The following is a 22,660-nucleotide window of genomic DNA, read 5'->3' as shown; positions in this document are numbered from 1 at the left end:
ATAGACATATAGACAGATAGATATCTGAGATGTCTTGTATGGTGAGATGATACTGTGGTCATATCAGTGTTACAGTAAGTGTGTCTGACCTTCTCTCCATCTGTGAAGCTGTGTCCGTCACTGGCTCTCCTCCAGGAGATCTCAGGCAGCGGCTCTCCTTCAGCTGTACAGGAGATCATGGCTGCGCTGCCCTCCACTGCTGTCACGTTCCTCAGCTGAGTGATGTGAGGCTGGACTGAACACACACACACACACCATACACACAACATATACATTATTGTGAGCTGTAGTTAAGAATGACACACTGAACGCAACACAACACACACATTTATTTATTTTCTGCTCAGATGTACAGGATGCTGAAGTCGCTCTTAGCCGGAGGGCATCTTCTTCAGTGGCTCACGTTCACTTCACTGAGCTCTTGTTTAATGCTGATAAAGCTTGTTAGAAGTACCGTGTGTGTGTGTCTGTGTGTGTGTTGTAGATAAGCTTCTGTACTGTGTGTGTGTTGTCAATGCATGAACATAAATTGACCAAATACAGTTGCCGGTGCGTTGCTAAGATGTCCAGGATGGTGCAACCACAGAGAATAGCCGTGCAACCCCTGAGAGACAACAAGCAGCATCAGATCCAGCACAAACCGGGAAACACAGACACTTGAACGCTTCTCATGAAGATTTTAATAACATTTGTCTACATTTAATTAGCATATTAACTATTTTATATTCATTTATTTTATTTTCAGCTTAGTACCTTTATTCATCTGGGGTCACCACAGCGGAATGAACCACCAACATATCCAGCAAATGTTTTACGCAATAGATGCCCTTCCAGCCACATCTCAGTACTGGGAAACACCCATACACACTCATTCACACACACACGCACGCATGCACGCACACAGACACACACACACACACACTACAGCCAATTTAGTTCATCAGTTCCCCTATAGCGCATGTGTTTGGACTGTGGGGGAAACCGGAGCACCCGGAGGAAACCCAAACCAACACGGGGAGAACATGCAAACTCCACACTGAAAATGAGACGATCTGCTGCAGTTGAAAGCGAGCATCAGAATGGGGAAGAAAGGGGATTTAAGTGACTTTGAACGTGGCATGGTTGTTGCTGCCAGACGGGCTGCTCTGAGTATTTCAGAAACTGCTGATCTACTGGGATTTTCACGCACAACCATCTCTAGGGTTTACAGAGAATGGTCAGACAAAGAGGAAATATCCAGTGAGCGGCAGTTCTGTGGGCGCAAATGCCTTGTTGATGCCAGAGGTCAGAGGAGAATGGTCAGACTGGTTCCAGCTGATAGAAAGGCAGCAGTAACTCAAATAAGCACTCGTTACAACCGAGGTCGGCAGAAGAGCATCTCTGAACACACAACACGTCCAACCTTGAGGCAAATGGGCTACAGCAGCTGAAGACCACACCGGGTGCCGCTCCTGTCAGCTAAGAACAGGAAACTGAGGCTACAATTCACACAGGCTCACCAAAACTGGACAATAGAAGATTGGAGAAACGTTGCCTGGTCTGATGAGTCTCCATTTCTGCTTACACATTCGGATGCTCGGGTCAGAGTTTGGCCTCAACAACATGAAAGCATGGATCCATCCTGCCTTGTATCAGCGGTTCAGGCTGGTGGTGGTGGTGTAATGGAGTGGGGGAGATTCTCTTGGCACACTTTGGGTCCATTAGTACCAATTGAGCATCAACACCACAGCCTACCTGAGTATTGTTGCTGACCATGTCCATCCCTTTATGAGCACAGTGTCTCCATCTTCTGATGGCTACTTCCAGCAGGATAACGCACCATGTCATAAAGCGCCGATCATCTCAGACTGGTTTCTTGAACATGACAATGAGTTCACTGTACTCAAATGGCCTCCACAGTCACCAGAGCTCAATCCAAAAGAGCACTTTTGGGATGTGGTGGAACGGGAGATTGGCATCATGGATGTGCAGCTGACAAATCTGCAGCAACTGTGTGATGCTATCATGTCAATATGGAGCAAAATCTCTGAGGAATATTTCATCTTGTTGAATCTATACCACGAAGGATTAAGGCAGTTCTGAAGGCAAAAGCGGGTCTGACCTGGTACTAGTAAGGGGAGCCAACACAGAGGGAACATGCAAACTCCACACAGAAACTCGCACCCGGACCTTCTAGCTGTGAGGACACAGTGGTAACCACTGAGCCACTGTGCCGCCACACATCCTGAACAACCACAGTAAAATGAGGCAGTGTAGTTGCGTTTGTCCATATGTGACTCCTGCATGGTTTGCTTTCAGCCAAATGCTCTTTTCAGACTGCACTTTGATGGATATTCTGCAGCACTTCTGCTCTGTATTGAGTGAATAAATGAGCCACGGTCCATTCAGTGCTGTAAACTGCAGCTGTTGACTGTGAACTGATGCTCTCCTGAAAGCGGCAGCAGTGTAAAAAACACAACCAGCACACTGACACCGGGTCAGAAAACACCAGACGCTCAAGAGCTGCTGTAATAAACGCTTCATCAGCATGCGCACACACACACGGACACATGCATACACACACACGCACGCACGCACACACACACGCACACACACACACACACACACTGAATAAACAGAGCAGATCTGCCTTTGCTGATCTAATATGCAGCCCTCAAGAGTTTAATCAGAATGTAAATACAGTAGCTAAATAACTAACTAAATGTTGCCATGGCAACTAAAATTATTTTAAGTTGAACTTGACATTCAAATTGCTTACTTGAAAAAATGGAATGAAACAAAAATGTCCAATTAAAAATGGAGAGTCGGATACGTGTATGGAAGGTGTGAATGTATGGATGGCTGGAGTGAAGGATGCATGGATGTATGGATGGATGGAGAGACAGATGTGTGGATGTATGAGTGGATGGAAGGTATGGATAGATGGATGGATGGATGAATGGATGGATGGATGGAGAGACGGATGAATGGATGGATGGATGGAGAGACAGATGAATGGATGGATGAAGATGGATGATGGAGGGATAGACTGATAAATGGATGGATGGAGAGACAGATGGATGAATAATGGATGAATGGATGGAAGGTTCTGAATGGATGGATGGAGAGACGGATGGATGGATGGAAGGTTTGGATGGATGGATGGATGGATGGATGGATGGAGAGATGGCTGGATGGATGGCTGGAAGGTTTTGGATGGATTGATGGGGAGATGGATGGGTGGAGAAACAGATGAAAGGATGGAAGGTTTTGGATGGATGGATGGATGGATGGAGAGACGGATGAATGGATGGATGGAGATGGATGATGGATGGATAGACGGATAAATGGATAGACAGATGGATGAATAATGGATGAATGGATGGAAGGTTCTGAATGGATGGATGGATGGATGGAGAGATGGCTGGATGGATGGATGGAAGGTTTTGGATGGATGGATGGTGAGACGGATGGATGGAGAAACAGATGAAAGGATGGAAGGTTTTGGATGGATGGATGGAGAGAGGGATGGATGGAAGGTTTGGAATGGATGGATGGATGGATGAATGGATGAAAAGACAGGAAGATGAATGGATGGATGGATGGATGGATGCATGCATGAATGGAAGGTATGGATGTATAATAGTGAGATGGATGGCTGGATGGATAAATGGAGACGGATGGATGAATGGATGGAGAGACAGATGAATGGATGGAAGGATGGAGAGACGGACAGATGGATGAATGAAGGGAGAGACAGATGGATTGATGGATGGATGGATGCATGCATGCATGAATGGAAGGTATGGATGGTTTGAGAGAGAGACGGATGGCCGGATGCATAAATGGAGACGGACGGATGGATGGATGAATGGATGCATTAATGGAGAGATAGGGGCATGGATAAATGGATGGAGAGACAGATGTGTGGATGATGGAAGGAAGGACATGCGTGGATGGATGGATGGATGGAGAGAAGGTTAGATGGATGAAAGGTTTTGGATGACTGGATGGATAAAGTGACAAATGGATAGATGGATAGATGATGGATGTAAAGATGATAAGATAATAGGATGAATGGATGGATGGATGGATGGATAGATGGATGGATGGATGGATGGATGGAGAGACAGATGATGGATGGATGCATGGATAAAAGGTATAGATGGATGGATGGAGAGACAGATGGATGGCCATACAGACAGACAGACAGATAGACAGATAAACATATAGATAGATAGATAGATAGATAGATAGATAGATAGATAGATAGATAGATAGATAGATAGATAGATAGATAGATAGATAGATAGATAGATAGATAGATAGATAGATAGATAGATAGATAGATAAATAGATAGATAGATAGATAGACAGATAGACAGATAGATAGATAGATAGATAGATAGATAGATAGATAGATAGATAGATAGATAGATAGATAGATAGACAGATAGACAGATAGATAGATAGATAGATAGATAGATAGATAGACAGATAGACAGATAGACAGATAGATAGATAGATAGATAGATAGATAGATAGATAGATAGATAGACAGATAGATAGATAGACAGATAGATAGATAGATAGATAGATAGATAGATAGATAGATAGATAGATAGATAGATAGATAGATAGATAGATAGATAGATATCTGCTCTCTGTTGCTGATTGGCTGTCAGTGTATTTGAATCATGTATTATTGAGTAGTTTCTGACATCTTCCTCCTGATTGGCCGTGTCTGTTTTGTTGTTTGTTTCCACTCTTGTTTTCCTCATGAGTTAATGTCTAGGGTTATTATAAACATCCGTAAGTTACAACAATGTCTGTGCTCCACATCCTGCACAACAAAACTCCCGTCAGCACCACACACACACACACACACGCACGCATGCACGCACACACACATGAATCCTACAGGAGAATAAATCTCCAAACATTCCCACGCAGAGGACAGGATCTCCAGAGCGCCGTCATGATAAACAGCTGAACATGAGGCCTGTACAGGAGCTGCTGGAGTTTCTCATCATAATTGAACAGTCTTTCATTTCTCTGCTTGAAGCGGCAGCACATTTACTGCACTCGCATCTAAAGACGCAGCACTTCTCTGTCTTCAGGAGAGCGTGAGAGGAAAGAAACTAAATGCAAAAAGACAAGAGGAGCTACACGGGAACACCTCTGGACAAACAACAAAAACAACAACGACGACCAAACACTGCATATTCAGGCCATTATTGTATTTGCGGGGTGAATTAGAATAGATTAACACCCGCTATTAACAGAATACACTACACACTTGTTTAGGTTCATTTGTTCAAGCATTGGTCAGCTGAGCCAGTGCTCTGATTGGCCAGCTGAGTATGTGCTCTGATTGGTGAGCTGGGTTTCTCTTTTGATTGGTCAGCTGGACAAGCTCTCTGATTGGTCAGCTGGGCCAGTGTTCTGATTGATCAGATGGGCCAGTGTTCTGATTGGTGAGCTCTTTTGATTGGTCAGCTGGACAAGCTCTCTGATTGGTCAGCTGGGCCAGTGTTTTGATTGATCAGATGGGCCAGTGTTCTGATTGGTGAGCTCTTTTGATTGGTCAGCGGAACCAGTGCTCTGATTGATCAGATGGGCCAGTGCTCTGATTGGTGAGCTCTTTTGATTGGTCAGCTGGAAAAGCTCTCTGATTGGTCAGCTGGGCCAGTGTTCTGATTGATTAGATGGGCCAGTGTTCTGATTGGTGAGCTCTTTTGATTGGTCAGCGGAACCAGTGCTCTGATTGATCAGATGGGCCAGTGCTCTGATTGGTGAGCTGGGCCAGTGTTCTGATTGGTCAGCTGGACAGGTGCTCTGACTGGTGAGCTGAGTTTCTCTTTTGATTGGTCACCTGGACTAGTATTGAAATTGGTGAGCTGGGCCAGTGCTCTGATTGGTGGGTTGAGTCTGAGTCTTTGCTCTGATTTGTGAGCTGGGCCAAAGATCTGATTGTCCAGCTAAGTCTGTGCTCTGATTGGCCAGCTGAGTCTGTGCTCTGATTGGTGAGCTGGGCCAGTGTTCTGATTGGTGAGCTGAGTCTGTGCTCTGATTGGTCAGCTGGGCAAGTGTTCTGATTGGTATCGAATCAAAAAAATGGAATCGTCGATGTTGCCACGCCCCCATGTCACGTCAGTTTGGCTTGCCAAGAGGAAAAAACCAAGCTTGTTAAAGTGCTTGTTGAACTGCTGACGCAGGAGACCTGTCGACAGAACTTAAACCCTCTCCTCTTTTAATGAAGTCACCGGTGTGGAAGTATTTTGGATTTCCAGTGAGTTATGTTGACAACGTTTGTGTTGTCGACAAAAAAATGTTATGTACATATTAGGGTTGGGCCGATAGACGATGTCGGCTTCGCGATCCTCCGCCCCGCCCCCATTGCAAATCCGCTCGCGAAAAAAACACACTGTCCTGTTTACACTAATACGTCTTAGTTTTCAAATGGCATTCTAAAACAACAACGATCCACATCCACACTGGCGTTTTGCATTTCTGAACAGCCCTCCTTCCTCACTACCATTGAAAATGCACATCACGTGAACACACACACACATTCACTCACAGGCACACACACAGTCATGCGGTCGAGACAGCGGGTACAGGCAGTCAGCGGGTCAGGAGACTGCTTCAATCTTTCACTTTCACACTTGTACTTAGTAATTTTAGCGAACACCTCAGTTCCTGTTGGTTGTGCACCTTTTTTTACCCACGCCATTATAAGAACACAGATCACTCTGCCTATTCACGAGTCCCGCGGAAAAAGTGATTGACAGGAGGTGTAATTATGCGTGTAACTTATCTTTATTCATTTACTGTATAATTTATTTATGGGTAAAACAAAGACCATGCGGGTCAGGTAGTTTAAACGGTAGGCTACAAATAATTAATTCGTTATGAATTAATTAATTATTCATAATTACTTCACCGCCACCTATGACGACGATGCCATCGTCCATCGCGATGTTTCATATTAGACATCGTACGATGCCAATTTGGTCGACATCGCCCAACCCTAGTACATATACCACATTATTCCACCGGCAGCATGACTAACATGGCAGGGCATCTCCGCATGCGCCACAGAAACAGATTCTTTTTTTAAATCGAAAATCGAATCGTGACTTTAGAATCGAAAACGTAATCGAATCGAGGATTATCAAATTATTTAGCAATAATGTACATTTAAAAAACATGGTAAAATGAGTTTATGAAAATGATTCGCACTGCTGTTATGAATTCCAGTTTTGATAATGTGCAATGGGGACGTCCTCATGTCACTCTCAGTGTGTCAAGCTCATCAGTGCCCTTACTAGTGTCCGAATTCATGCACATGACCTACAGATGAATGAATTAATGAATAAATGAATGAAGGTGTGTCTACTTACCAAACACCTTGAGGAAGAGCTGGCTCTCAGAGCTGCCGGCTTTGTTGCTGGCTCGACACATGTAGGGTCCGCCGTCTGTTTGCTTGATGTTTTTAACAGTCAGCGTGCTTTTACCTCCATTCATAGTGTTCAACACATACTGCTCCGAGTGCTCGATCACATGACCCTTCCTGAGGACACACCAACAGCAGGTCAATAACACATCGATGATCACTCACAGAGAGCACTCACATCAAGAGTCTCACATTTGATGACAAATTAAAAAAAATAAAACTATTAAAGAAACTATAAAAAAAAAAAAAAAAATACAGGAGCAAACTGGAGCATACAGGTAATCCGAATCATAGTAAATAAATGTCGTGAAACAGCATACAACAATAAACAAGGCTAGGGTCATCGTGTTTGTCATCAGTGGTGATCGCCGACTGGTGTGTGTGAAAAAGCATGATGGGATTTGTAGTTTTTCACCAGTGATCTACCAGGACTGATCGCTGGTGATCATGACTACGTAATATTATTTCTTATTACTTTTTATTATTATTTCTTTTAAGTTTGACTGGAATAAAAAATATATATATGGTCACATTTTATAATAAGGTTTCATTAGTTAATGTATTTACTAACATGAGCTTATTATGAACATTACTTGCACAGTATTTATTAATCATAGTTTAACACTTACTAATGCAATATTAAAATACGAATAAATGTTTGTTATTATTAGTTAATGCGCGGTGAGTTAATATGAACTACTGTAACCGTGAAGGACTTTCTTTTTTAATAACTAATGTCAATAACATGTCCACAGTGTTTGGTAAATTACTTCAAAAAAGTCATCATCGCAATTATACTTGAATTATTTTTCTGATTACTCTGAATTATTCAATAATACATTTAATAACTTGACTAAAACAACTTAAAATACAAGTAAATCTGAACATATAGACAATCGGAATTAAACTCTTACTTATTTAAAGGTCAAGCATGGCCTTTCAGCTTTATTAATACAATTATATTGTCATTATATACTTTATATTATAAATAGCTAAACTAATGTATCACTTGTATAATCATATTTCATGCACACCATATAGTCATTAATTTCTTACGCAAATTATTGTGCATTCATCTGATAAATGTAAATATCTTTAGTTGAAAAATATAATTATTCCGCAATAATATTTGTATAACAACACCGATTACAACAAATTACTCTGCTTCTCTGAATTGATTTATACCGAAATGTTGAATTTATGTTCAGTATTTAAGGCAAACTACAATTAAATGACCTAAACATACACAACATTACCTTTTCAATGGATAAATAACTCAATTACATTAACTTGTTACTTATTACACCCAACACTGCCCACGATTAAGTTAATCTAAGGCAGGTCTCTGAGTTTCCAGAATTATCCAAAGGCTAAACGGCAAAAAATAAAGCAGCAAACAGGACACAATTCGACTTTAACAAGAGAAGTGAAGCTGAATACCAAGCTGAACTTAATCACAAACCTTCAGCAGTGCAAATAATAGAGACAAATCAACATTCTGCTCTCATTTACAGTCATTATTCAATCAAAATGAAAGAGAGCATCTGCTGAACAGAGCAAATATATTCATAAATCAGCATAACACAACAGATGTGAACTATAACTAATGCACTGCTGAACATAATAATAATAATCATTAACTAACACATCTATCTAGTGACATTATAGTTCATGTATTGATGTAACTGGAAAAATATGATTATGATATCAATGTTTACTGCATTTAATTGCAGCCTTGCACAGAGCTTAAGTGTAATAACGCTTGCTTATTATTATTAATTAGTTAAAAATAATTAGTGCTAACATAGATTAAGATATAAAGGAATAGACCACCCAAAGATGATCATTTATCATTATTATAATCAGCATTTCATCTACTGTAGGCAACAAACAAGAATTTTGGGATGCCATTGACTTCCAGTGTATAGTGTAATAAAATATATATTTTCAAATATCTTATTTTGTTTGCTGGGGAAGAAAGTAATTCAAGTTAAAATGAACATGTTGGTCTGTACTGTAAATATTGAGATACAGATAATGGGATACAGCAGCCTGATCTCACAAGAAAACGTAAGTATTTTACGTAGTCAGTTTAGTGGCTAATTTGTACGAATTCGTACGAGTTCAGTCGTACGAAATTGTACGATTTTAAAAAGGAGGCGTGGCACCAAACCCAACCCCTAAACCCAACCGTCATTGGGGGATGAGCAAATCGTACTAAATTGTACAAATTAGATCGTACGAATTAGCCACTAATCAAAAAGTTACGAATTGCCGTGAGATTGTGTTGGATACAGAGCAGATGATAATATATAAGATGAATACTAGTATCTTGCAAAGTAAATAGTAATATATTTTGTCATGACACTGTCACAATCACCAGCGATCTAGCCCATGCATATCACTGGCGAACTACAAATCTGCCACCAAATGAACTACAAATCGGCCACCTAACGAACTACAAATCCCATCATACCTGTACTCACACAACAGTTGCAGTTCACCAGCTGAGAACTCATCATGGACTGATTACCTGGACTTTAGATTCCCCTCTCTCAGACACACACACACACTTTGCTGAGTCTTTTTATCCTGTAGCACTATGAAGCGTCTTTCTTTCTATCTGTTTAGATCCTTGCGTTGTTTTCCCTTTCTTGATTTTTTTGCCACCCAGTCTGACCATTAGCCTTGGATTACATTTATGCTTCTGTTTGGACCTCTGCCTGTCTGACTGCTCTTATTAATAAAGAACTGCACGTGGATCCTCACCTCTGTTGCCCAGACCCTTACATGACAGACACCGACAAAAGAAATTAGCTATAGGTGGATCCACACGGAATCTGCACATGCAGAAATCCCATCATTAAGTATATGTGTTTACTTGTGTAAATATGTGTAAATTTATATTTATTCAGTTTTTAAATTAATTTTACAACTATTATTGTGATATAATAACAGTAATATTAAAATGTTCATATGATTTACTTACAATACAGTTTGTAAACTAGTATTTTCTGTCTCTTTGTAGATATATTATACGAGACTTGCTTTGTTTACCAAATAGGTGGATCTAATTGGATTTGCATTGTATTAAATCAGTACATTTAATTTACAAATAAATAAATGAAATTAATAATATAAATTAAACTCGTTACACATTAATAACTGTGATTAATCATAATGACTTAATAAATTAATTGTTTACATGAAAGTATTTGTTTCTGATTTTATACATATAGAATTATACATCATAGAAATACATTACAGAATTAGACTATACACTAAAAAATGCTTTTGCAACACAACTGTGGTTCAAATAGGTGCAAATCTAAACACTGGGTTAAAAAAACGCAGTGTAGATTAGTTAAAAATTAAATAAATAACTAATTGAAGAGTGTTAACAATGTAAAATAAACTTTTTAAAATCTTTCAATTTGAGTCAAACAATACAAATCAACAGCTGAAAATAACGATAATGACTTAATAAAGTGATTTTATTGTTATAATAAAGTGTTATAAATGTTTTTTTAGGCAAATGTTTGTTTATATGACAGTAAAACTGCATGTAGCAACTAGACTGTTTCTACTTTTATACATAGATATAGAGTTTTAAACCAATTTTGGGTCAAATACAGAACTCGACCATTGGGTTAAAAAAAGTATAATTTAATAAAAAAAGAGATTTAATAAAAAAAGAGCATTAACAATATAAATGAAACTCGTTTGCAGCTTTAAATTAGAGTCAAACAATACAAATTAACAGCTGAAAATAATAATAATGACTAAAACGCATACATTACATTATACAGTATAGAACTAGATCATTGGGTCAAATATAACAGGGTCAAATTAACAGCTGAAAATAATAATAATGACTTAAACGCATACATTACATTATACAGAATAGAACTAGATCACACATTGGGTCAAATATAGAAACAGCGGAATGAACCGCCAACTATTCCAGCATCTGTTTTATGCAGTGGATGCCCTTCCAACTGCAACCCAGTACTGCGAAACACCCATTCACACACACTCTCATACACTACAGCCAGTTTAGTTCATCAGTTCCCCTATAGCTCATGTGTTTGGACTGTGGGTGAAACCGAAGCACCCAGAGGAAACCCACACCAACACGGGGAGAACATGTAACCTCCACACAGAAATGCCCACTGACCCAGCTGGGACTCAAACCAGAGACCTTCCTGAGTATTAAACTTTATATTTATTAATTTTATTAACTTCAAACTTATTAATAATGCAGTACACGCTGCAGGATCTTTATATTCTGTCTGTTAAAGTGCACTTTTTCTTGTGAATGAACCCACATGACAGGACTCTCATAACACACATTAACACCTGAACGCCTGCGCTTTAAATGACTGTAATTTTGAAGTTGGGGTGAATTAAGGGGAACTTTGTTATCTTTCTGACCTGCGGTAAAAATAACTTTAATGCACTTTAATTTCAGCCATTTACATCAATCTTTCATGGCTTTAAAATCAGTAAAAAACTATAATCGTGCTGCACTTTGAGCTTGTAATGTTCAGATTGATGGATTCAACTTTTTTTTTTTATCCACTCCCTTAAAACACTCACACACAAATGCTCAAATGCCAGCTCTATATTACTTCCGGTCAACCAGTCCTGTTATTTTTCTCTACCAATTATAGCTTATCTAAAAGGCTGTGAATTTAGGTCTAGCTTCAGTCAATGAAAACCCGTGAGAGAGACAAGACATTATTGTGCTGGGATAATCAGCAGCAGCGTTTCCATTGGTGACCATATAAATGCTTCTGATTGGCTACTGCACTCAACAGAATCATCGCTGCAAAAAACAACAAGTAAAAAGAAAGCAGATGCAGCATGCACTTTCATTTCCACATTATCTGACTTTAAATGGCGTGTTTTCTTTAATTTTTTTACTGTTATTTAATTTATTTAATATATTTAGATTTAATATATTAATATAATAGTTAGGGTAAGGGTTATAATAATAATTTTTCAATATATTTTTTTACAGAACAACCCCTTCCTCAACAATTTAACCCATTACAGATGAGGGCGTACATAAACAATAATTATAATGAAATTATAATGAAAAAAAAAAAAAAGAAATTATAATGAAATAAAAATAAAAAATGAAATTAAAAGAAAATGCTAAAAGTAAATAAAAGGTACTGCCATTATAATTACCTCACAGGGGATACATCTGTACATCAAGTTACATTGTGTTGCATTGTAATAACCTTAATTTACAGTGATTATAGGTTAAGTGACCTCTAAATATACATATCTAAACATGTCGTAATACTTTTCCACCTCTTCATTAGAATATCAGTCTTCATTTCTAGACATCCAGTCATTTTTTCCATTATATAGACCTTAGGGGTGTCAAAATTAATTGTTTCTTCGGTGCACCGCGATGCAGACGTGGACAATTCGGTATCGGTTCAGTAATAACCATAACCGGTTATAATGTACTGACGTCATTTAGCTCATATGCGCTCTGTCGCGAGGGAGGTGAGCGCGGGTATTTATACAGGGCCAACTACTTAAAAATTTCACTGTGTGTGTTTTCTGGAAAGTCTTTCACTGGCACTTACAGCAGAAGCCCCTATTTCTCTGCGATTGAGGGAATAAAAGTACTCCATTTCTTTCTCTCTCTCTGTGGCCCATTTCACCTGCTAGCGTGACTCTTCCTCCCCTCTCTTTTCCTCTCGGCTGTATGCATTCCTGCGGCTGTACCTGCGCATTGTCGCGGGACCTGACCAGATTTCATGTGGCGCGGGAATAAATTTCTGAATAAAGCGCGGCAGCTGTTGGTAACTCTGGTGTAATTTTACCAGGAGTGGGCGGTCTCACAATATTGCTCCCGAGTGAGCGAGCAAGCAAGTGTGTGTGTGTGCGTGCGTGCGCGTTTGTTTGGTGCTGTCTATGTTTGTGTATGTGTGTGAATGAGAGACAGTGTGGTGCTGTGTGTCCATGTGTGTGTGTGTGTGTTTATACAGCAGCTTGTTATAGCCACCCCCCAAAATACAACACTGTGTATGGAAAGCATCGTCAATGCACTGTGATGCACCGAAATATCGAATTGAACCGAATCGATGGCATGATAATCGTAACCGAACCAAACCGAGAGACCAGTATGGGTTCACACCTCTAATAAACATGTTTAAGTCTCTGAATCCACTGAGCCACCTTAGAGAACCTTCTTCCATCCAATGTACTGTTGTCATTTTTTTGTTACCAGTAATAATATCCTTAGGACAAATCTTGCTCCCAGAAAGCACATAACTGGGTCGAGGCGTATTTCTATATCTAATATCTTATCTATTTCTTTTTTAACATTTTTCCAAAATTCTCGAATCTTAGGACAGTCCCCAAAAATCTGGGTATGATCTCCAATGTTACCACATTTACCACAACACAAAGCAACAGATCTTTACATATGTAGAAATGACAAAAGGAGTATTAAAGTACCTCATTTTTACTTTCCAATCAATTCTTTCCATAATTGACTATTAATTCCCTTATGACATCCTTCACATAACTCAATCCAGACCTCATCCTCAATTATGGTATTTAGTTCTAGTTCCCATTTTCCTATAACATGATCTGTATTTTGTACAGTATTATTTACTAATCTTTTGTAGAAATGAGAGACGTGTTTTTTAGCTGGAATATTTTTTTCTGCAATGTTTATGAAGTATTCCTCTATTTTATTTGGTTCTTGCATGACTAGAGCTTTTTCTTTAAGGTTTGTAATGTAATGTCTTATTTAGAAGAACCTATACATATCTTTCAGTGAAATATTAAATTGTTCTTGGAGTTGTGAGAATGATTTAATTTCTTTTTCAACGAATAACTAACGGGGTTGGTGATCGCAAAGTGAAGAGAGGTGGGGGGTTGATTGAGCAAGAGTGGCGCCTCAGCCAATGAGGGCAAAGGGGCAGTGGCTCTAGCCACCGAGCCACCCTTGGAAACACCCATACATGCTCATTCACACACATACTCATACACTACGGACTAGTAATGTATAATTAGTTCCCCTGTAATGCATGTGTTTGGACTTTGGGGAAAACAGAGCTGAGGAAACCCATGCCAACATGGGGAGAACATGCAAACTCCACACAGAAATGCCACCTGACCCAGCCGGGACTCGAACCAGCGACCTTCTTGCTGTGAGGCCACAGTGCTAACCACTGAGCTCCCATGGCACTTTGGTGAAACTCATATTTTCAATATACAGCAATTAAATGAAGCAATGTCATTTTTTATTCCAATATCATTCAGGCTTATCTCAGATTTGCCAAAATATCATCCAACTCGGCTTCATCTCCCAGTCCACGTGGGTCAGCCAGCAAACATTTTCACGGCCACGCTCAATTCCTCCCGCACACAATGCAGAGATGTGAGAGAAACTGATTGGGGTTTATCAGGCGAAAGCTTTGAAGGGTTTGATCAAAGCTCACATCACCTCTACACACATTAGCATACAGATGAGCTGAGGACACTGTGCCCTATATGCCGTACAGTACACTAGCCCTGATGCCCAGCCAGTGCCCTACACTGAAAATAAGACCTGTTCATGAACACTTTCAGTATTTAGTGATTCACAAGTGTTTATTTGGGGTTGTGAATTACGTTAAGGGGGCGACACAGTGGCTCAGTGGCAAGAAAGATGCTGGTTCGAGTCCCGGCTGGGTCAGTTGGTGTTTCTGTGTGGAGTTTGCATGTTCTCCCCGTGTTGGCGTGGGTTTCCTCTGGATGCTCCGGTTTTCCCCACAGTCCAAACACATGCGCTATCGGGGAATTGAGTAAGCTAAATTGGCCGAAGAGTATGAGTGTGTGTGTGTGTTTGTGTGTGTGTGTATGTGTGTGTGAATGAGCGTGTATGGGTGTTTCCCAGTTGAAAGGGCATCCGCTGCGTAAAACATAAGCTGGAATAGTTGGTGGTTCATTCTGCTGTGGCGACCCTTGATGAATTAAAGAACTAAGCTGAAAGAAAACAAATGAGTGAATTGCTTTATGGGATGTTTATCTCTGCTCTGTTCACTTTTAATGTTGAAAAATCAACTCTACAGTTAAACAAAGTGACTTTTATTGACATTTTAGTCATTTTAAATAATAATATGTATAATATCTAGAGAAATAAGGCTGTAAAATAACAGAAAATGTACTGCAGTTTATTACAAGGTGTTTGTAGCGGAATATACAACACCAACACAGACAATATAGCACTGCAAACTATTAATAATGTTCACAAAAGTCACTTTTTTTGAACTTTTCAAGATTAAAAGTTGTTCGTTTTGTCATTTTTTCGACCTTTTCAAGGTTAAAAGTTGATGGAAGAAACATCAAGCTCCCATAATGCAATTCAAAAGCCTCAATAAATGGGGAATCATACAACATATGAATCCTGAAACATGAAAATCTGCCATTTTACAGATATGTTTTACAGTTTGCACACACTTTTCTGCTCTCCTCCAGTTTGTGAACTGCTGGCCTGCAGATTAATCATAGATATATACACTTGATATTGCATACGGGCCATGAGCATGCGTCAATAGCGCCGCCACATTTGTACAGTGCTCTCAGGACAAATGTCATTTCATCCGCACTAGTCAAGACGAAAGCCAATCTGAAGATGCTAGATTTGCATGCCCCTCACCGAGCGAAGCTTTATACCGGCCAGACCATCTCATGACCAGCCCTGGATCTAATCTCTTGCATCTATGTTGTTAAAATGTGATATATAAATAATGTTTTGTGTATCTAACAGTCAGTCTTTGGATTTTTTAACCTATTATTAGTTCTCAGGTGTATTTCTTTGGCAGATCGCAGAGATAAGTTTCAGGATTAACTTATGACTGTAAATAATGTGATATTACACTGATCCTGCATGTTTGGCTGATTGCTTTTGTTTTAAAGAAGATAAATAAAGCAGAATGTTCTCTTACCTGTCCCGATAAATGTTTTTTCTTTTGCCAAATTTCTCTACATATTTTAAATCAGGGGTCACCAATCTCAGTCCTGGAGGGCCGGTGTCCCTGCAGAGTTTAGCTCCAACTTGCCTTAACACACCTGCCTGGATGTGTCAAATATCCCTAGTGAGACCTTGGTTAGCTTGTTCAGGTGTGTTTGATTAGAGTTGGAGCTAAAATCTGTAGGGCACCGGCCCTCCAGGAACAAGTTTGGTGACCCCTGTTTTAAATCAAAGATTTCTGAAATGGCCTTTGGCTGCGTTCTCTTCAAAATGCATCCTATGTGCCCTTCAACTGGTGTTTCATACAACTTTGTGAATGTTTAATTTCATGTGTATAGATTAATGTGTTTTTAATCAACGTAACGTTATTCTACTCAAAGCATCGATCGCGATCTTTTTGTTAGATTAATTCCATTATATCAATTCGCCCAGCCTAATACTTTAATTCGAAAGAGGCATAATTACATTAATTATTTACTTAAGATGTTCATAAATATTTGTTAAACAGATTTTATAAAAACGGCATGCTAAAACTAAACAGAATAAAGTGTGAAGGCTTAAAGATGATAGGAAATAAAATAAATTATCTTTAATTTAATCAGTCATTCCATAAAGCAACATATTCCTAAAGCATATTTAATTGATATGGAACTTTAATAAGACTTGTATGTTTGTTATGAAATGTAAATTGTGGAAATTCAGCTATAGGTAGCCCAGCTTTCACAGCATTAAAGGTAATGTTAAGAGAAAGCCAAAATTCATACGGATCCTCCCTCATCAGAGAACTGGTAGAAAGTAGACAAACAAAAAAAAAACACATGTGACTGGAAACTCCAGGTGTGACTGGGAATGTCTTATTTGACCACCTGTGATCGGATTGATGAAATCGCATCTTAATATTAGCAGGTATAAACAGCACACATATGCACGCGCTCTCATTCTCTCCACCTGTCAGCCTGTCACAGCTGATTCAGTGGAGGGACTAGAAAATCTGACATGTCAAAACTGACAAAAATTCAGACTAATATTGCGCTGCAAAGAGCAAAACTATTTTAATCTTAGGCCTACCTTGGCAATGACCATGGAATAAGCGGGATAATCAACAGCTTGCTGTGCGTTAAAGGATTTGAATGCACTTTGCGGAGGCGATCACACTCTGCTGATCCTTCGCCTCCACGTCGTGCATTAAAATCCTTTAACGCACATCAAGCCGCTGATTATCACTTACATCTTAGATATTGTGTGTTTCCTTCAATTATTTTTAAATCGATTAATGCACCCTTTATTCAGAAATCGCTCACTTGTAATATGTGAGCATATTTAGTGTACAAAACCTGTCTATGAGGGCAAAAACATAAAATAAATGTAAAAAATAATCATAATCATTAATCATAATCGAGTTAAAAATGTTCAATTAATTGAGATTTTGATTCTTTGAACATAATATTTGACTAGATATTCTTCAAGACACTAGTATTCAGCTTAAAGTGACATTTAAAGGCGTAACTAGGGTAATTAGAGTAAAGTTAGGGTAATTAGGCAAGTCATTGTATAACAGTGGTTTATTCTGGAGACAATCCAAAACTAATATTGCTTAAGAAGGCTAATAATATTGACCTTAAAATGGCTTTAAAACGATTAAAAACTGCTTTTATTTATTAGTATTCAGCTTGAAGTTACATTTAAAGGCTTAACCAGTTTAACTAGGAAACTTATGGTAATTAGGCAAGTCATTGCACAAATCACAACATACAGAAAACTGATCATTTAGGGATACGTTTTACATAGTGAAGTCGTCAGTGTACAGACTTTACTGTTACCCACCAGTACCAGGTGACCTGCGGGTCAGGTGAGCCAGAGGTGACGCAGGTGAAAGTGACGGACTCCTGATAGTCTGCAGTGGCGTTGAAGGACTGCTGCGGCACAGACAGCACCGGAGGAACTGCAGAAACACCACAGACACAAGCACGTGTGCATTCTTTAGCATCTTTAAAGTACACATGACATCAAAATTAAACATTTTGATTTTGTTGGCTCACATTGCTAGTTTTATGGTGAACGATTCATCTGCGCATGTCATTAAGAAAAAAGAAAGTTTGCCCTTGTAACCTTTAATTGAAATCTGAAAATGCACCTCCTGTTTGTTTTCAGTTAAATTCTCAGATTAGGCCTGTCTTGAGGTATTGGACGTGGCTGGCATACTTAACCACGCCCCTCCAGCTGTCAGTTTTGACATCAAACAGAAACGGTGAGGAGGAGGAGTCTGTTAGGTTGTAATACCTCTCCCCAAACCCTTTTCCCCATCTTTCTGAATGACACGCCTACTTTACTACATCAAATCAGCTCGCAATAGATAAAACAAGCCACGCCCATTTCTCATTTAATATTCCATTTCTCTAGAAACTGCATCACTACGTACCTTCAACTTCATGTAGATTTTAACAGCAGACTTTTTAAAGTATATATAGTGTATAGTTGAAGTGTATACGTAGTTCCTATAACCATAATCGGCCTAGAAACCAGCAACTTTTAAAATTTTCCATCTCACTAAACGATGTAGAGCTGCACAATATATCGCTTCAACATTAATATCACAATGTGCACATCTGTAATAGTCATATAACTGGATCTTCAATGTCAAATATGCAGTATTGTTGATCAGGAGCTTGTAGATTAATGGCAACATTTAACCATTGTGGATTTAAAGTTTAGAATTTGCATTTTTTATTTAGTTTAAAGCTTTCAGGAACAATAAACAATAACATCTGTAGCTTTAAGATTAGTTAAATTAAGACTATTTAATAACTGTGTCCAACTAACATTAAGACTTCATTCATTTTCTTTTTGGCTCAGTCCCTTTAATAATCTGCGGTCGCCACAGCGGAATGAACCGCCAACTTATCCAGCACATGTTTTACGCAGCAGATGCCCTTCCAGCCGCAACCCATCACTGGGAAACATCCACACACACTCATTCACACACATACACTACGGAAAATTTAGCTTACCCAATTCACCTGTACCGAATGTCTTTGGGCTGTGGGGGAAACCGGAGCACCCGGAGGAAACAAACGCCAACACGGGGAGAACATGCAAACTCCACACAGAAACGCTAACTGACCCAGCCGAGGCTCGAACCAGCAACATTCTTGCTGTGAGGCGACAGCACTACCTACTGTGCCACTGCTTCGCCACATTAAAACTTATAGAACAAATATAAAGCACTATTTTTGCTCTCATTAGTACATTTCCCTCATTACAACTCTAGTTTGAAGTTAATTTGAGCTAGTTTATAATAGATTATGCATATGCACTCTCCTGTAAAATCCCCCCAACCATCCTGAAATAATGCATTTTTCAGAATTAGAGTTATTCAGTAAAATACACTCACCGGCCACTTTATTAGGTACATCTGCCCAACTGCTCGTTAATGCAAATTTCTAATCAGCCAATCACATGGCAGCAGCTCAATACATTTAGGCATGTAGACATGATCAAGACGATCTGCTGCAGTTGAAAGCGAGCATCAGAATGGGGAAGAAAGGGGATTTAAGAGACTTTGAACGTGGCATGGTTGTTGCTGCCAGACGGGCTGCTCTGAGTATTTCAGAAACTGCTGATCTACTGGGATTTCCACGCACAACCATCTCTAGGGTTTACAGAGAATGGTCCGACAAAAAGGAAATATCCAGTGAGCGGCAGTTCTGTGGGCGCAAATGCCTTGTTGATGCCAGAGGTCAGAGGAGAATGGCCAGACTGGTTCCAGCTGATTAAAAAGGCAACAGTAACGTAAATAAGCACTCGTTACAACCGAGGTCTGCAGAAGAGCATCTCTGAACACACAACACGTCCAACCTTGAGGCGGATGGGCTACAGCAGCAGAAGACCACACCGGGTGCCGCTCCTGTCAGCTAAGAACAGGAAACTGAGGCTACAATTCACACAGGCTCACCAAAACTGGACAATAGAAGATTGGAGAAACGTTGCCTGGTCTGATGAGTCTCCATTTCTGCTGCCACATTCGGATGCTCGGCTCAGAATTTGGCCTCAACAACATGAAAGCATGGATCCATCCTGCCTTGTATCAGCGGTTCAGGCTGGTGGTGGTGGTGTAATGATGTGGGGGAGATTTTCTTGGCACACTTTGGGTCCATTAGTACCAATTGAGCATGGTGTCAACGCCACAGCCTACCTGAGTATTGTTGCTGACCATGTCCATCCCTTTATGAGCGCAGTGTCTCCATCATCTGATGGCTACTTCCAGCAGGATAACGCACCATGTCATAAAGCGCCGATCATCTCAGACTGGTTTCTTGAACATGACAATGAGTTCACTGTACTCAAATGGCCTCCACAGTCACCAGAGCTCAATCCAATAGAGAACGGGAGATTGGCATCATGGATGTGCAGACAAATCTGCAGCAACTGTGTGATGCTATCAAGTCAATATGGAGCAAAATCTCAGAGGAATATTTTCAGTACCTTGTTAAGCCTATGCGATGAAGGATTAAGGCAGTTCTGAAGGCAAAAGGGGGTCTGACCCAGTACTAGTAAGGTGTACCTAATAAAGTGGCCGGTGAGTGTGTATTTCATAAAGCAGAAAAACGAAACACTGCATTGTCCATTTTCTTCCAATATCGTGCAACACTAACACTATGTAATACAGAAGAGTCAATCTTTAAGCAGGAAAATTGTCAACACTCTATGGTAATTTAAGTGAGATGCTAACAGTCTAATCTGATTCAATGATTTATGCTAAGCTAAGATAATAGTGCTCCTGCCAGACTCAGAGATCAGCTGAATGCAGTGAAACATGGTAAAACTCGACTATTTAACTGCAGAAGCGCTGTAAAATGGGGCTATTTCCAGAAGAGAAGTGTGGATTGAGTGTTTGGTCTTTCCCTCCGCCGTCCAGCACAATCATTATCAGCCGCTCTGTGATTCGCTCGCTGTTAGCGTCCGCCTGATAGTTCAAAGAGGCTGAAATGACTAGCTTTTTATTTTTTTTATTATTGTCGATGTGTATCGGCGGAGAACAACGCAAATGAGACGCTCTCTATCTCACTGACATTTCCCTTCAGAGGATCAAGCGGACGCGGAGAGATTCCAGCTCTGTCTGCGCTCCAAACACTCGTCTGATGATGAAAGTCTGGGTTAAGGGCGCGCAAAGAGCACGCTAGCGCTAGTCTGCATGCTAATCATCACTGTAAATCCACACACACACAGACATAACGACACACACACACACACACACACACACACGCACACACACACACACACACACACACACAAAACACACTTATAAACACAAACATACACACGCGATCAGACATATCCATAAACACACAGAAGCAAAATCACACACACACAAACAAACATACAAATGGACACACACACACACACACACACACACACACACACACACACACACACACACACACACACACACACACACGCAAAAACCCAAATACACACACACATATATGCACACAACACACACAAACATGCACACATACACACAAACATATGCACACGTACATACAAACACACACACACACACACAAATGCACACACAAACAAATACACACACATGGGCACTCACACATAAACGACCAGAAACACTCATCCAGAAACACAGGCACACACACACACACATACAAACAACCACACAAATGTAAACACACACAAACACAAATACACACACATACATGCACACACGCACACGTACCTGTACACATACATACATGCACACACACAAACATATGTACACACACACACACACACACACACGCACACGCACACACACACACACACAAATGCACACAACACACACATATGCAAACATATACACACACACACAAACACTCACATACCTGCACACATAAACACGCACATATACACACAAACAAACATATACACACACACACAAACACTCACATACCTGCACACATAAACACGCACATATACACACAAACAAACATATGCACAAACACACACATACACGCACACAAATACACACACCCATACACGCACACACTCACACAGAAACAAACACACACACACTCACACACAAATGCACACAAACACAACACACACACGTACACGCACACGTACACGCACGCACACACACACACACACACACACACACACACACACACACACACGCACACACACACACACACACACACACACACACACACACACACACACAGTGTCAGGTTATGCTGCTTGTT

General features: G+C 40.0%; 1 protein-coding gene across 3 annotated transcripts in view; it reads right to left on the bottom strand.

Moving 5' to 3' along the window:
* The window catches only part of zgc:152904 (uncharacterized protein LOC767777 homolog), a 452,586-nt gene that overhangs the window by 47,240 nt on the left and 382,686 nt on the right, over positions 1 to 22,660 (bottom strand). For all 3 annotated transcript variants that reach the window (XM_056463791.1, XM_056463776.1, XM_056463783.1), the window contains exons 6-8: positions 18,252 to 18,369; positions 7,386 to 7,555; positions 90 to 235 (exon numbers count right to left, since the gene is read on the bottom strand). In XM_056463791.1, the coding sequence (XP_056319766.1) occupies positions 90 to 235; positions 7,386 to 7,555; positions 18,252 to 18,369 (434 nt within the window). The remainder of the gene's footprint in view (positions 1 to 89; positions 236 to 7,385; positions 7,556 to 18,251; positions 18,370 to 22,660) is intronic.

Source organism: Danio aesculapii, chromosome 1 (assembly GCF_903798145.1).
Source record: "Danio aesculapii chromosome 1, fDanAes4.1, whole genome shotgun sequence".
In the NCBI taxonomy this organism is placed as follows: Eukaryota; Metazoa; Chordata; class Actinopteri; order Cypriniformes; family Danionidae; genus Danio; species Danio aesculapii.
Note: the sequence above shows the minus strand (reverse complement) of the source record. Positions and strands in the feature narration are given on the sequence as shown.